The sequence below is a fragment of the Lithobates pipiens genome, unplaced genomic scaffold (genome assembly GCF_037356315.1).
Source record: "Lithobates pipiens isolate NorthernLeopardFrog02 unplaced genomic scaffold, aLitPip1_a1.2 Scaffold_8, whole genome shotgun sequence".
Classification (NCBI taxonomy): Eukaryota; Metazoa; Chordata; class Amphibia; order Anura; family Ranidae; genus Lithobates; species Lithobates pipiens.
Window position 1 is genome coordinate 308840838 of NW_027507903.1, and position 14356 is coordinate 308855193.

Below are 14356 nucleotides of genomic sequence, written 5' to 3' on the forward strand. Positions count from 1 at the left end.
AGAAGCGAATGGAAATGCTCGATTCAAGCGACAACGAGCGTTTCTATGGGCGTTTTGTCGCTGTATCTGCTCAGGAGAAAATATAATTTACATAAGGAAATGACAGATGAAAAGCAGAAGCAGAAAAGGAAGCAGATGTAAAAAAGATGAATATTTTTCTTATTGGCTGAAAAAAACGCTGAAGTTAAAAACGCTACAAAACGCTGTATGCAAACGCGTGAATACGCGCGACAAAACACCGGAAAACCGCTACGCTGAGGTGTGAATGCAGCCTTAGTCCAAAATAAACGAGTAGGCCTAAAATCATAAATTCTGTGCAGGTTGTATGTTCTTGTGACTTGTGCATGGACAGCAACCATGTACACATACCACAGATTCATCTGTTGTACAGCTTGTGACACCCACAAATAGAGCAACAGAGTACTCTCCAGAACTTGATACAACTATTGCGTTTTAAAACGAATTCCAAAACTGGCCAAATTGCTGTAAATACACCACAGAGCCAACCCTAGTCACAGAAGGTTTTAAAGATGCATGTGACAAAACTATAGGTTCAAACCAGCATATCTTGTCTCTGGCATTAACTAAAAATAAAAATCATATGCATTTAAAAAAAAAAAAAAGTATATATATATATATATATATATATATATATATATATATATATATATATATATATATATATATATATATATATATATATATATATTGTGTGTGTACATTAAATATACACACACAGTACTGTGTAAGTTTTAGGCAGGTGTGAAAAAAATTCTGTATTTAGAAATAGAAGTGTTTTTTTTATATCAATGAACAAAATGGAAAGTAAGGCCCCTTTCACACGGGGCGGATCAGTAATGATCCGCCCCGTGATGATCCGCTCGCTCAGCGGGGATCGCTCCGTTGTCCCCGCTGAGCCGGCTGCGGACAGGGCGGTCTCCGCACACTGTGCGGGGACCGCCCTGTCAGCTCTCTTCTCTCCTTTATGGGGATCGGACGAGCACGGACCGTGTGTCCGTGTTCATCCGATCCGCTCTGCAGACGGACAGAAAAATAGGATTTTCCTCCGTCTGCAGAATCGGACATTTGCGGAGGCTGACAATAGCGGGTGTCTGCGGATGCTCATCCGCAGACACCCGCTATCCCATAGGGATGAATGGATGTCCGTATTTCATCCGCAAACGGATGGATGAAATACGGACATATCATCCGCATGTGTGAAAGGGGCCTAACTGAAAAGAAGAGAAAGCCAAATCAATTTGGCGAGACTAACCTTTGGCTTAAAAGCAACATCAATAATTCTAGGTACACTTGCAGTTTTTGAAGGAACTCAGCAGGTAGGTTGTTCAAAACATTTTGTAGATCCACAGATCTTCTGTGGGTGTAGGCTGCCTCAAATCCTTCGGCCTCCCAGTAATCCCAGATAGACTTGATGTTGACATCCGTGTTGTGTGGGGGCATCACTTCCAGGACTCCTACTTCTTTATGCTGAAGGGAATACTTCATGACATTGGCTGTATATTTGGGGTTACTGTACTGCTGCAGAATAAAATTTGGGGCCAATCACATGCCTCCCTGATGGTATGGCAAGAGGCATAAGCATCTGCCTGTATTTCTCAACATTGAGGACACCATTGATCCTAATCAAATCTCCATTAGCAGAAATGCAGCCAGCCCCAAGAACCTCCACCATGCTTCACTGTACGTGCAGACACTCATTGTATTGCTCTCCAGCCCTTCAGCGAACAAACTGCTTCCTATTACAGCCAAATATTTTTCGAATTTTGACTCATCAGTCCAATACGTCTGCTATCAATTTTCTGCCACCCATGTCCTAAGTTTGCATGCATAGTTGAGTCACTTAGCCTTGTTTCCACATTGGAGGTATGGCTTTTTGGTGCAATTCTTCCATGGAGACCACTTCTAGCCAGGCTTCTATGCTGATGGCACTATTTGTTGAAAGGAAGTAATGATGATTCTTTCATCTGTTGCATGGTTTCCTTGGCCAGCAACTGTCTACAGTACTCTGTTGCCCAATCAATGGTGTCCTCAATGCTGAGAAAATACAGACAGATCCTTATGCCATACCATCAGGGAGGTGTGTGATCGGCCCCAAATATATTCTGCAGCAGGACAATAAGCCCAAACATACAGCCAATGTCCCCAAGATCGATCATCACAGCATATGAACAAGGAGTTCTAGAAGTGATGGTTTGGCTCCCACAGAGCCCTGTTTAACAATGAGTCTGCTTGGAATTACATGGAGACAGAAGGATTTGAGGGAGCCTACATCCACAGAAGATCTGTGGTTAGCTCTCCAAGATGTTTGGAACAACCTTCCTGCCCAGTTCCTCCAAAAATTGCATGCAATAGAATTGATGCTGGTTTGAAGCCAAAGGGTAGTCACATTAAGTATTGATTTAGCTTTTTTTTTTACTTTTCATTTTGAAAGTTGATAAAAACAATTTAAATATGTATTCTTGAAAGCATTCCTACATTATATTTCTTCACACCTGCCTAAAAAACGTTTGCGTGAGAGATAGATATATATACATCTCAAAATGCTGCCAGGCACTCCTAATATGTGAAACAGAGCCCCGAGTTGTGTGGAAACCACTAAACCAGTTTGGGAGAATGCGTATTCATCAACAGTCAGAACCAAAAATGTATGGAACACTTTTTGAAAAGGTTAGACGCCAGGGTCAAACTGCCCAGAGGCTTGCCGTGACCTTGTGCACCCACCCGTCATTTCACAGAACGCAGAAGAACTTGGACTCTGGCAAGGAAAGGCTTTATGATGGGGGGGTCTTGCTGCTGGCATCCCAGAAGAAAACAAGTTTTGAATAGAGCAGATATAGATTAGAAACCCGTCAGTTTATATTGGTATGTGGACCCCAGTTAGGGAGATTCACTTTCCGCGTTTGTAGTGTGTATCAAGCATTAAAGTGAAAATAAAAGAAAATCCCAAATTTTGGGTTGTCCTCAGAAAAGTAATATTGAGGAAATGTTTAAATGGAAACACGAGCTCTGGTGATTTGGGGGTCCCCAAGGGATTATCAAATTTGCTGAATTTTCTCTAACTTTTTGTTTTGGCTATGGGGGAAGGAAGTGAATATAAAACTCCCTAATGGGACACAGGTGGCAAAAATAAAAAACTGACGGGTTATAACCCTCCATTACTCTATCCAAAATGAAAAAAAAAAAGTTTTTCCTTTAGTTCTACTTTAACACTCACTTGAGTGGATTAGCACTTTAGGTCTAAACCACAGAATATATTTAACGGTTTAGCAGTGTGAGCTTGATCATTCATTACAAATGATTTGTTGTAACACAGAAATCAAGGTGTTGAAACAAAGCAAAAAAGTAACTGTCAATAAGAGGTTATTCTTAAGCGCTGAAATCCGTTACATGTTTTAGTCTTATATAATCTGAGAATGTTCCCAAGTTAAAAAAAAAATAAAAAAAATCTGGTTTATGTACAGAAACTTTTTTTTTTAGTTTTTAATGAACTTGTAAACAAACAAAAATAGTTCAAAATAAAAACAAAGATAGTCCAGATCATGTTTACAGCGATTACATTTTCTAAGCCACTTAAACAAGCTTTTAAAGTTTTAAGATGTTAACTAGATCTGTGACAAAAAAAAAAAAAAATGTTGCAGCTTGCTTTGTACAAGTAATTTTCCCATTTTATAAAGAGTAGAATTGCTATGTTTTCAGGTCTGCAATGGAGTCATCCTTTTATTTAAAAACAAGGAAAGCTCAGTCATATGATCTGCTTAAAATTGCAATCTTTGGTTAAATTAGGGACGTTTATTGGTTTCAGATTATCAACAATTGGCAGCTCGCTGTGAACGTATACTGCTATATGCAAAGCATTCTCTACAAAGAGAATCTGCTGTGCCAATAGGTCCTAATAACCTGGAGCCATGTGGTCGCCATAACAACCATACAAAGTGACAAACATTTGGAAACAAAATCAATGTCTAGTTACTCACTCACTGCAGGAATACCGGTGTACAACAGGTAGACCAAACAGTGTAACGGCTAAGAATGTTTAAGTGTACAACTTAAAAAAAAAAAAAAAAAAAAAAAGAAAAGAAAAAATAGTATATATAGGAACAATGGAGAACTGTTTTTTAGACCAGGGTCGTCGCAGCTGTCTTTAGGAAACCACTTCACGTTGCTCTTCTGCAGTCAAAGTAGTAGGCTGTGTTAAAGTTCGAGAGGTTAACCATAGGGGAAAAAAAAAAAACAATTGGCATACGCACAATTTCTTCTACCGCTGTCAGCCGCCAGATAATTGAACCACCTGTCCCATTCTTTCATGAGGGAAAAAAATTGCGATAAAAAAAAAAACTGGACACCATGTTTCACTATTTTTAGTGATATTCACAATTATTAACAGCAGCTACAGGTCGGCACATCGGACGCCGCTAGTAGCCAGTTTAGACTGAAATTAAGTTCCGTATTACACCAAGTAAATGGTCTCCCACAACAACTGCCAAGTGTACATATGAACTAAAATCTCTAGGTTTTAAGGGAGTGATGGGTCCAGCTCGTGCCAGGATCTGCGATGTCAGCTCCTTATATTTTAATTCAAAATCCTGTTGGGAAGAGGAACAGAGGCACCAGTTTTATTAAGTCATAGGAGGCAAAATAAAACATGACAAAAATGAATATAACAAGCAAGACCAAAACTGAAATGTATGGAAGCATCTGTAAACTGGCAAGGTATATCAGTTTCACAGAACAGGGACCAAGGCAATAAACCCAATTTTATGGTTACATTATTAAACATGGTCTGTAGTAAAGACATTTTAGAAATGCTAGCAACTAAGTGAACACAATCTAGACTGAAATGCATATTCTGAAGTGGGCCATAGACGGGTAGTTTTTTTTTTTTTTTTTTTGCTTTAAGACTGTGGGCTGAACGAAAAAATAAAAGTATTCTTCCATCCACATAAAACGAGGTGGATAGAGGAATCCTCCCTGCTGGGTAGTTTTCCAACAGTGGGAATCTCTGCTGTCAGAATACACTGATCAGAAAATGAAGCCGGTGATTGAAAAAAAAAAAAAAAGGAAAAAAGATGTCTCTTCAGCAGATTGTTGATCAAATGACCAACGTCTGTTGCAGGGCAGCCACACGCTGATGGAAACTTGGCTGGTTCAGCATGTCGATCCATCTATAGCGAGCTCTAGGTGCAAATTGTATCTGACCTTACAAAACCAGATTTCAAAATACTGTTAAAGTTCTTTTTTTTTTTTTTTTTATTACCACTTTACACCAGCTGAAACAATAAATGGGCCAAGATGCCTGAAGCCAGTAAGTGTGGCTTCTGAACCTGACACACTGAGTAGCTGAAGAGTGCTGACTTCACTGGGAACAACGCCTACCAGATCCCGATCACCAGTAGTTGATCATGAGCGGTTTGCGATGCTAAATCACATGTCCAGGGGCACCAACGGAGTTGCCCCAAACAAAAAAGGCGTGTTAAAGGCCCATACACCCTATATATGCATTCTGTTCTCAAAAGTGTTAAGGCTGGTATTCAGGTATAAACCTGGTTGCTGCTGGGAACACATGAAAAGCAGGCAAAGCCTTCTAAAAAGGCACACTAAAAATAAAGCTAACCTTTAACATCCCAGTATTGGGATAGTGTAGTCACACACTATGTATAGTTTATGCAAATTTTTGTGTTACTTATACAACTAAATTGACGTTAAAAAAAGAAGAATGCGCGACAATCTGTTAGGAGATCAGCGCTCTGCCTGTAGGTAAATTTTCTTTGCATTAATAATGGAAAGGGGAGCATTGTCTGCAGACATGGACACAAAAGCTAAACAAAACAAAGTAGCTAGGATACACTGACCAACAACAGACAATCACCATATGGTGCAGCAAAGGTTGAGTCATAGCAAATATCTCTAAGAAAGCAAATTATTTTAGATTAACCGCATCAGTTTCTCAGTCTAACTACCCATCTTTATTTCAAAAGGTGTAATACTGAGCAATGAATAATGACTGCTTTGGCAACATTGACAGAAGCACTATTGCTCACATTACAGAGCAATGGATGTCACAACATAATCATAACACACCAAGCAATACAGGTTTCCTGGTGAGTGAATGGCCGACGACTGGAAAAAGAACTCCGCTCCAGTTCAAACAAAAACCTGACCGTCCATTAAATAAAACTCATTCTAAATACAAAAATGAATGCAGCAGCTGATCTTTAAAAGTGCACTACAAGTGCTTCTAGTGTAATAAGCAAATAAGAACAAGGTTTAACTGATCCAGGCAAGCAAAACAAAAAAAACAGACCAATGCTGGCCATTCGCTATATAAAATTATTATTTTTTTTAAACGGCCGAAGTTCAATCATTTAGACAGTTTGCTTTTCAGCCAGTTAATGGGCCCTAATCCGTTGGGATGTTTTTGATGCACTACATTTACAGTATGCGTCAGATTTCCACATCCTTCCTGTGTGCGGATAGCGTCACTGAAGTTCACCAGCAGTGATGAAGACCTGTAAACAGCAACATGTTTAATAAAGTTGTCCAAGCTCAGTCATCCATGGTCTTGAATTAAGCAATACAGGTCTGAAGAATGTGTACAAACAATGAAGTTCATATCTTGGTCTTGCCCAGGAAATGCATACAACCCCAAATTGCAAAACAAGTTGAGACTCTAAAATCTACATAAAAAACAGAAGGCAACGATTTGCAAGTCTCAAACCCATATTTTATTCACAATTGAAATTAGAAAACATACCAAATGTTTAAACTGAGAAAATAAACAGTTAAGTTTTTTTGTTTTTTTTTTATAGACGGCAGAAACAGCTCTCAAAAAAGTTGGGACATGGAAACAGAAAGCTGGCAAAGCACAACCCCAATTCCAAAAAAAATTAAATGCTTACAATAACACCATACTGTAAATGTCTGGGAAGTGAGACAAGTAGGCATTGGGGGAGAGAAATATTTTCCTATTCTTGTCTGAGCATATTCTGCTCTAAAACCTGGATACATCTTTCAGAATTGATGCCATGCCAGACAGGCAAGGTGTCCATTCCATATACACTAATGCATACCATCAGAGGTTTTTTGTGTGAGCGCTAACAAGCCAGAAAATCCCTCTTTAGTCTGGAGAATTCTGCACCCATGGTTCAGAACATGATCCAGAAACCCCATCTTCTCTGGGCCAAAGCTCATTTAAAATCGTCTGCTGCAAAGTGGAAACCAAGTGTGGTTTGATTCACCCAACCACACATGGTTTCCACTTTGCAGCAGACGATTTTAAATGAGCTTTGGCCCAGAGAAGATGGGGTTTCTGGATCATGTTCTGAATATAGCTTCTTTACATGATAGAGATTTACCTTGTATTTTTGAATGGCATGGTGAACGGTGTTCACAGACAGTGATTTTTGGAAGTATTCCTGAGCCCAATCAGTAATGTCCACCACAGAATCATGCTTGTTTTTATTGCAATGCCTCCTGAGGGCCTGAAGAGCACAGGCATCCAAGATTGTGTTTGAGTCTCGTCACTCATGCTTAAGATACTCAGAATCTTGATATCATGTACTGTAGATATCAGTCTTTACCATTTTAGATTAAGGAATATTATGAAATTGTTAGACTATTTTAGACGCAGCTTTTTCAGACTGGTGAACCTCTGAGATGAAGCTGAATTTCTATGATGGTATTTTTAAAAGCCAGTTCTGTTACTGACCAGTTGATAACCTAATTGCAAAATGTTCTTTCAGCTCTTCCTTGTGGGTACCACTTGCTTTGCCAGCTGTTGCCCTGTCCCCAAAAAAATTGAGAAGTGTTGTAGCCATCAATTTCAAAATTATTTTTCTTACAAATGGTAGATTCTCAGTTTAAAAACAATTCATATAGGTTTTCTATTTTCGATTTTGAATAAGGGTTTGAGAGACAAATCCTTGCATTCAGTTTTAGTCAGCGTCCCAACCTTTTTGGAATTGTGGTTGTACATTTAACAATTGCACATTTGAAAAGCAACATTTTATAAAATGGAGCCAATTACTGGCCAAAAAGAAAAATAAAGCCACCCATATGTCAGTTTGGAAAACCATGACAGACTAAGCGTACATGTGCAGTAATCAAAGTGTGCCACAATGGGGAGAATGGATAAGTAATTTTAAAATAAAGTGCCCTATTTAAAATAAGCCATCACACTTCTTATTTTGATGCTTTTTAATCACATTAATCAAGAGCTTAAACAGCCCTGAAGTAGAGATGTCCAATAAAAGAATAGTGTGAACACGCTACAAAATGCCTGCCTTGAATGCAGAAGTCTTGGTAGCTTAGGCTCCTCAACCACTTTAGGAACTCCACGTAACACTTAAATCCATGTACGTTTGCTCACGAGATCCTGTCAAGATCAAAGCTATCAAAAAGTGTGACTTGTATTTGATGAAGCATCTGTTAGGGCTTTAATCTTCATCCTTTTCACACTTTTAGTCACCGTTAGGCCAAGCCTGTGCACAAACATAGGTCAGTGACTGAGAAGGGCGACAGTTTCAAAATGAAAAAAAATTAGCTTTGAATTCTCAAATTTTCCTTCAAGTTATCTATAATTTGGCTTTATCAACCTTTGATAATTAAAACTGTACAAAATGAGCGCTTAAAAGGCTGTCACAATTTTCCTGTGGTTTTTGTATTAAAGACCATCACCATTTTCTTACCAATAGGATGTCAAAAGGGACCCGAATCAGGCAACAAATACCTTTTGCATCAGAAGGACTAAGGGTTGGTAAGGTAGCTGTAGAGTTTACAGCAAGAGGGAAGCTTGAACTCCCAGCAATCTTTAAGTGTTAGGTCCAGGAATGTGAATCAAGAAGCCTTCACATTCACACCACCAGAAACTGGTGCCCACAATTGGAAAAGGGAGTCAACGTATGAAAGAGGTGCAGTTAAGATGACCCAAAATCCCAGAAGATGAGAGGTTGCCATAAATAGATACACAAATAAGGAAATCTGAATTTAAAGTTAGTAGTCAAATCTTCCAAGGACGTCTTTTTTTCTCTTTTTTTTCATGTTTTTAATTTTTATCCATTAATAAGCCGAATTGGTATCATAACACCTCCTCGATCTAACACTATCAGTTATGAATATTTCAATTGTTTGTTTTTCCTAAGAATTTACTGTTTTCCCTGAAACGTCTCTTGGCTCTTGGCTACTAACCTTTCAGGTTACTCTTGGATTTGTCAGTTTGCTTGCCTGTGGGGGTTTGGGCTTGCTGGCCCTGCCCACTGGAGGAGGCCGCTTGCTGAGCTGCCTTCTGCTTGAGCATTGTCCAGTCAAATGTGTAGTCGTACTGATGATTCAAGGTTCTGAAAGAAAGCACAAACAAAATTAAATTCTTTTTGTTAAAGGCTTAACCATCTCAACTGCATTTACATTGTGTAACATAAACCAAGTGGACGATCTACTAGAGACTGAAAGAGCATGCATCTGTCAGGCACTATAAGACCCCATTCACACCGGAGCGTTTTGTAGCTTGAAGCTACAAAACGCTAGAGGGGAAAAAAATCTATTTTCAATGGAGATGGTTCACATCTCCACTCCATGTCGCCTGAATCTCAAATAAGTTCCGGACCTTTTTTGTCGCTCGAATTGAGCAGATTTGGGTGTTTTTCTTTTAACATTGGCGACCTTTTGCCCTGCACAAAATCGCGGCAAATCGCGGTAAAACCCCTGCAAAATCACGGTAAATTCGCAAGATTTTCTGCTTGAAAATGCTACGCTCAGGTGTGAATGCAGCCTAAAGGATAAGCATGTAACTGTTCACCAACTAACCCTGCATAAAGCATGGACAATGTATGTGGGACAGTGTGGATAATTAAACTAGAAGTCTTCTCATTTGTTATAACCCGTTTTCGTTAAAGCGGTGCTCCGTCAGCAAAAAAAAAAAGCCAGCAACGACAAATTCCCGCAGCTGCCAATTTTTAAACTAAGGACACTTACCTGTCCAGGGCACCCGCAATGTCCTCACCTGAAGCAGGCACGTCCCTCACCTCTGGGTGGAGGCGCTGGCATCTTAAGGGAATCAGGAAGTGAAGCCATGCAGCTTCACAGCCTGTTTTCCTACTGCACATGTCATGCTGCACGTTCTGACTGGTCCCTGCGTGTTTCCCAGAAAACCGGGGGGGGGGGGGGGGGGGGGGCTGGAGGAGGGGCCAGACATGGCATAGATCAGGGCTTGACAAATTTGCTTGGAATCTAGGAGCCAGCTAAAAAAGTTAGGAGCCAGGTCGGTAACGGCAATCCAGACCTGTCCCTGGCCTGACATGGAGACGAGTGAGGGGAGGATAGCGCGGCCCCCCCACCTGTCTCCATGTCATTGCCCATAGCTCTTAGAGGGACATTTTTTTTTTATTTTTTTTTTTTTCAAATGACAATTTTTTTTTTTTTTTTTTTTTATTGCATTTTAGTGTAAATTTGAGATCTGAGGTCTCTCTGACCCCAGATCTCATATATTTAAGAGGACCTGTCCTGTTTTTTTCAATTACAAGGGATTTTTACATTCCTTGTAATAGGAATAAAAGTGACAATTTTTTTTTTTTTTAAAAGCACCGTGAAAAAATAAAAAGTTAAAATAAGAAAAAAAAAAATGTTTTAAATGCGCCCTGTCCTGCCAAGCTTGCGTGCAGAAGCGAACGCATACGTGAGTAGCGCCCGCATAGGAAAGCGGTGTTCAAACCACACATGAGGTATCGCTGCGTTCGGTAGAGCGAGAGCAATAATTCTAGCCCTAGACCTCCTCTGTAACCCAAAACGTGCAACCTGTAGAATTTTTTAAACGTCGCCTATGGAGATTTTAAAGGCTAAAAGTTTGTCGCCATTCCATGAGCGGACGCAATTTTGAAGCGTGACATGTTGGGTATCAATTTATTCGGTGTAACATTTTTCACAATATAAAAAAATTGGGCCAACTTTACTGTTATATTTAATTAAAAAAATAAGACTTTTTCCCCGAAAATGCGCTTGTAAGTCCGCTGCACAAATACGGTGTGACAGACAGTATTGCAACGACCACCATTTTATTCTCTAGGTTGTTAGAACTCCTAAACACATATACATACATACACATATATACATATATACATATATACATATATACATATATATATATATATATATATATATATATATATATATATATACATACATACACACACACACACATTTTTTTTTTTTATTATTCTAAGTAAAGGTGAGATGGGTGGGCAGTGAAAGCTTCATTAGCATCGCTGGCTGTCATACCAACAGCCACCACTAGATGGCGCCAGATTACAGAACTAAACATAGGACCACAGAAGGCCTCAAAGCCGCGGCCTCAATTACCGGCCGGCGGCGGCGCGGCCCGACACGATCACGCCAGGGGGGGGTGGAAGGAGACAGGATACCCCCGCTGTGCTGCCCCAGATCACAAATTCTAGTCGCCAATGCGATCTGGCGCCCGGGGTTTGTCGAGCCCTGGCATAGATCATCACGGATACTGCTGCAATCTTACGCCAGAGGTGGGAGCAAATACCTGTATTAAACAGGTATCGGCTTCCCCCTGAAAAGGTGCCAAATGTCACCAGAGGCTGGGAAGAAACTGGATTAGCCGAAGTTCAATTTTTGGGTGGAACTCCACTTTAATAACTAGCCACAAATATATATGCCCATCAACGTTGAGAGATATATATAAAACAAAAACAAACACACACTAACCTGAAGAGAATTCGGAAAAGCTGCCTCAGATACATATAATCTGGTGCCTCCTCAAAGCGCAAACCACGACAGTAATTGAGATACATGGCAAATTCTGCAGGAAATCCCTGTGCAAAGAATTGAGAAGGGTCATAAGCCAACATGCAGAATGATCATTAAAAAAGTCACTTTAAAATCAAAGTTAAAAAAACTTTTAGACAAGCATTTGAAAAATGTGTGATGTAAAAAAAGTCACCATTCTAACCGGCATGGGCACATTTTTAAAATGCCATATTAAATGCAGCCAGCCACGCTGCAATAACCATATTTTAGTTAAGCTATAGGTTTACCTTGCACAAAACTTCAACAGGAGTGGACATCTTCTTTTCGCTGATCTTTTCATACTTCTGTTTCTTGGTTGCTGCCTGTGGAACAGGTCATTTTATACATTTGCACAAGACATTCCAGCAGAAAATGTTCAACAGCCTAACATGTCCAGTAAACACTGAGGGAATTTATTAAAACTTGAGTGGACAGAATCTGGAGGAGCAGAGCATGGCAATCAAGCCACTCCTAGCTTTCAATTCTCAACGGAACAAGCTGAAGATCAAAGCGGATTGGTTACAGTTTTGACAAATGTCCCTCTATAAAATATGACTGCTTTCTATAGCAACTGTGATATTGAAAACTGAACTCAAGGAATTACCCACATAGCTCTCTAGAGAATGTCCCTGTTGAATGGTCTTAATATTCTTGTATTTTGATCTATTCAGTAGATTTGTAAAGATCCTGGAAGATTCAGCTTGGTGCCAACCATTCCCTGATCCCTGCTGATTGCAAGGTCACCGGTGCGCATTAGGGGGAAACCATGCCAATCCCAAAACAAACTTTAAAAAAAGGTCACAAGTGACAATTAAAAGCAGAGCTAAACCCATTGATTTACCAGTTTCCCACAGAAAAATGCACTGGATGCAGATACCTTTAACCCTAATGGCACGCTGCACGCTCCGGGAAATCAAACCCACACCGGGAACAGTACAATGTGCAATTTCCGCTCGGGCTGTGACTTCTGAAATGCTGCAGGGGCCTATCCCCTGTGTTTCAGGAGGCACAGCAGTCTATTGAAATGAATGATCTGCTGTGCCTGCGAAACACACGGATCTCATATCCGCAAAGGTGTGAACCTGGGCTCAATGCATGCCTTGAATGAGAAGTCAGTGTTGTTCATTTGCTTAGGCTCTCAACCGAACTGTCCCACTATCACATGGCTGGTGTCATAAGTGATCACACAGCAACATGAAAACCGCAGATGAAACAGACCAAGATGGCAGCTTCCTTGGCCGTAAAGGATAAGAGGATTTTGTCCCGCTTCATTTTCTATTCATGACCTGGCGATAAGGTAGTTTGCATCAAAACCTACTGCACATAAAAAAAAAAAAAAAAAAAGAGAAAACAAAAAGTATTGTATGCTAGAAACGGACACCATATGAATCAAGCCAAATTGCCTGGTCTTTGCATTGAGACTGCACTGGGCAAGGCGACAGCAGCCACATAATAGACTGGTGTCCCGATTAAAGTGGTTGTAAACCCTTACAAATCACTTTGACTTACAGGTAAGCCTAGATTAAGGCTTATCTGTAGGTCCAAGAAATATCTCCTAAACCTATATGGTTTAGGAGATATTTGCCCGAAAACAGGCACCGCTGTCTACGGCGCATGCGCCGTAGACAGCGGCGCGCAGGCGCACTGAGCGCGGCATTCTCAATGACGGAGCTGCCACGCGTGTCGTCTCGCATGCGCGGGAGTGACGTCATCGCGGCTTCGCCGAATGACAGCGGCGGAGCTGCGAGACCCCACCAAGAAGATGGATGCTGCTGACTACAGGGGACAGCGGCGTCTTCGCTGGCTCCTGTGTCAGGTAAGTGACACATAATGGACTACTATGCGATGCATAGTAGTCCATTATGCTTTGCCTTTGCAGGGAATGAAAGAGGAAGTAAACTCATCAGGGTTTACTTCCTCTTTAAGTACAACTCTGCAAGCTACCTTCTCTACTTCATTAACTTGCAATTAGCTGTCTCTCAAATGTTTCCTCAACAATCTGCCGCTTCATTTCACTTAATTTCCATTTATTCTGACACGTTAAAGTGGCTGTAAACCTCAGACATTAAAAATGAACAAAGCATATTCCTCTTTAGTGTGTACTAGTCAAACTAAAGCACAAAGAGTCTAGTTCCTCTTAGAACTAAGGCCTCTTTCACACGGACGATCCCTTTGGACACTATGGAGTGTCGGATGTCTGCTGACATGCAACCCGCTCCAATCCGAAAAAGTGTGAGGGAGGAAAAACCTACTTTTCCATTCGTCTGCGGACCGGATGACAACAGACTCTACAGTCCGTCATCATCCGATCCCCCCATAGGGGAGAGCGGTGCTCTGACAGGTCCATCCCTGCACACTGTGCAGACGGACCCGTCATCTGCCTGCTCAGCAGGAATCGACAGATCGATCCCTCGCTGAGCAGAGCGGGCTCCGTACACGTCCGTGTGAAGGAGCTCTAAGCAAATTCAACAGCCTGCAAGGAGACAACTGTCCCCCTCCAGCACACAGCAGGAGACTCCTAGGCTCTGCCTATTTT

General features: G+C 40.8%; 1 protein-coding gene across 4 annotated transcripts in view; it reads right to left on the bottom strand.

Annotated features, from left to right (window-relative positions):
- Nucleotides 1–3710: 3710 nt before the first annotated feature.
- CSNK1A1 (casein kinase 1 alpha 1) overlaps nt 3711–14356 on the bottom strand; it is a 56568-nt gene continuing 45922 nt past the window's right edge. For 2 of the 4 annotated variants that reach the window (XM_077472714.1, XM_077472717.1), the window contains 4 exons: nt 12069–12143; nt 11740–11846; nt 9205–9353; nt 3711–4604 (listed from right to left, as the gene is read on the bottom strand). In XM_077472714.1, the coding sequence (XP_077328840.1) occupies nt 4597–4604; nt 9205–9353; nt 11740–11846; nt 12069–12143 (339 nt within the window). In that variant the 3' untranslated portion in view covers nt 3711–4596. Of the gene's footprint in view, nt 4605–9199; nt 9354–11739; nt 11847–12068; nt 12144–14356 lie in introns of those variants that run through there. The other 2 variants (XM_077472716.1, XM_077472715.1) reach the window with 2 other exon arrangements.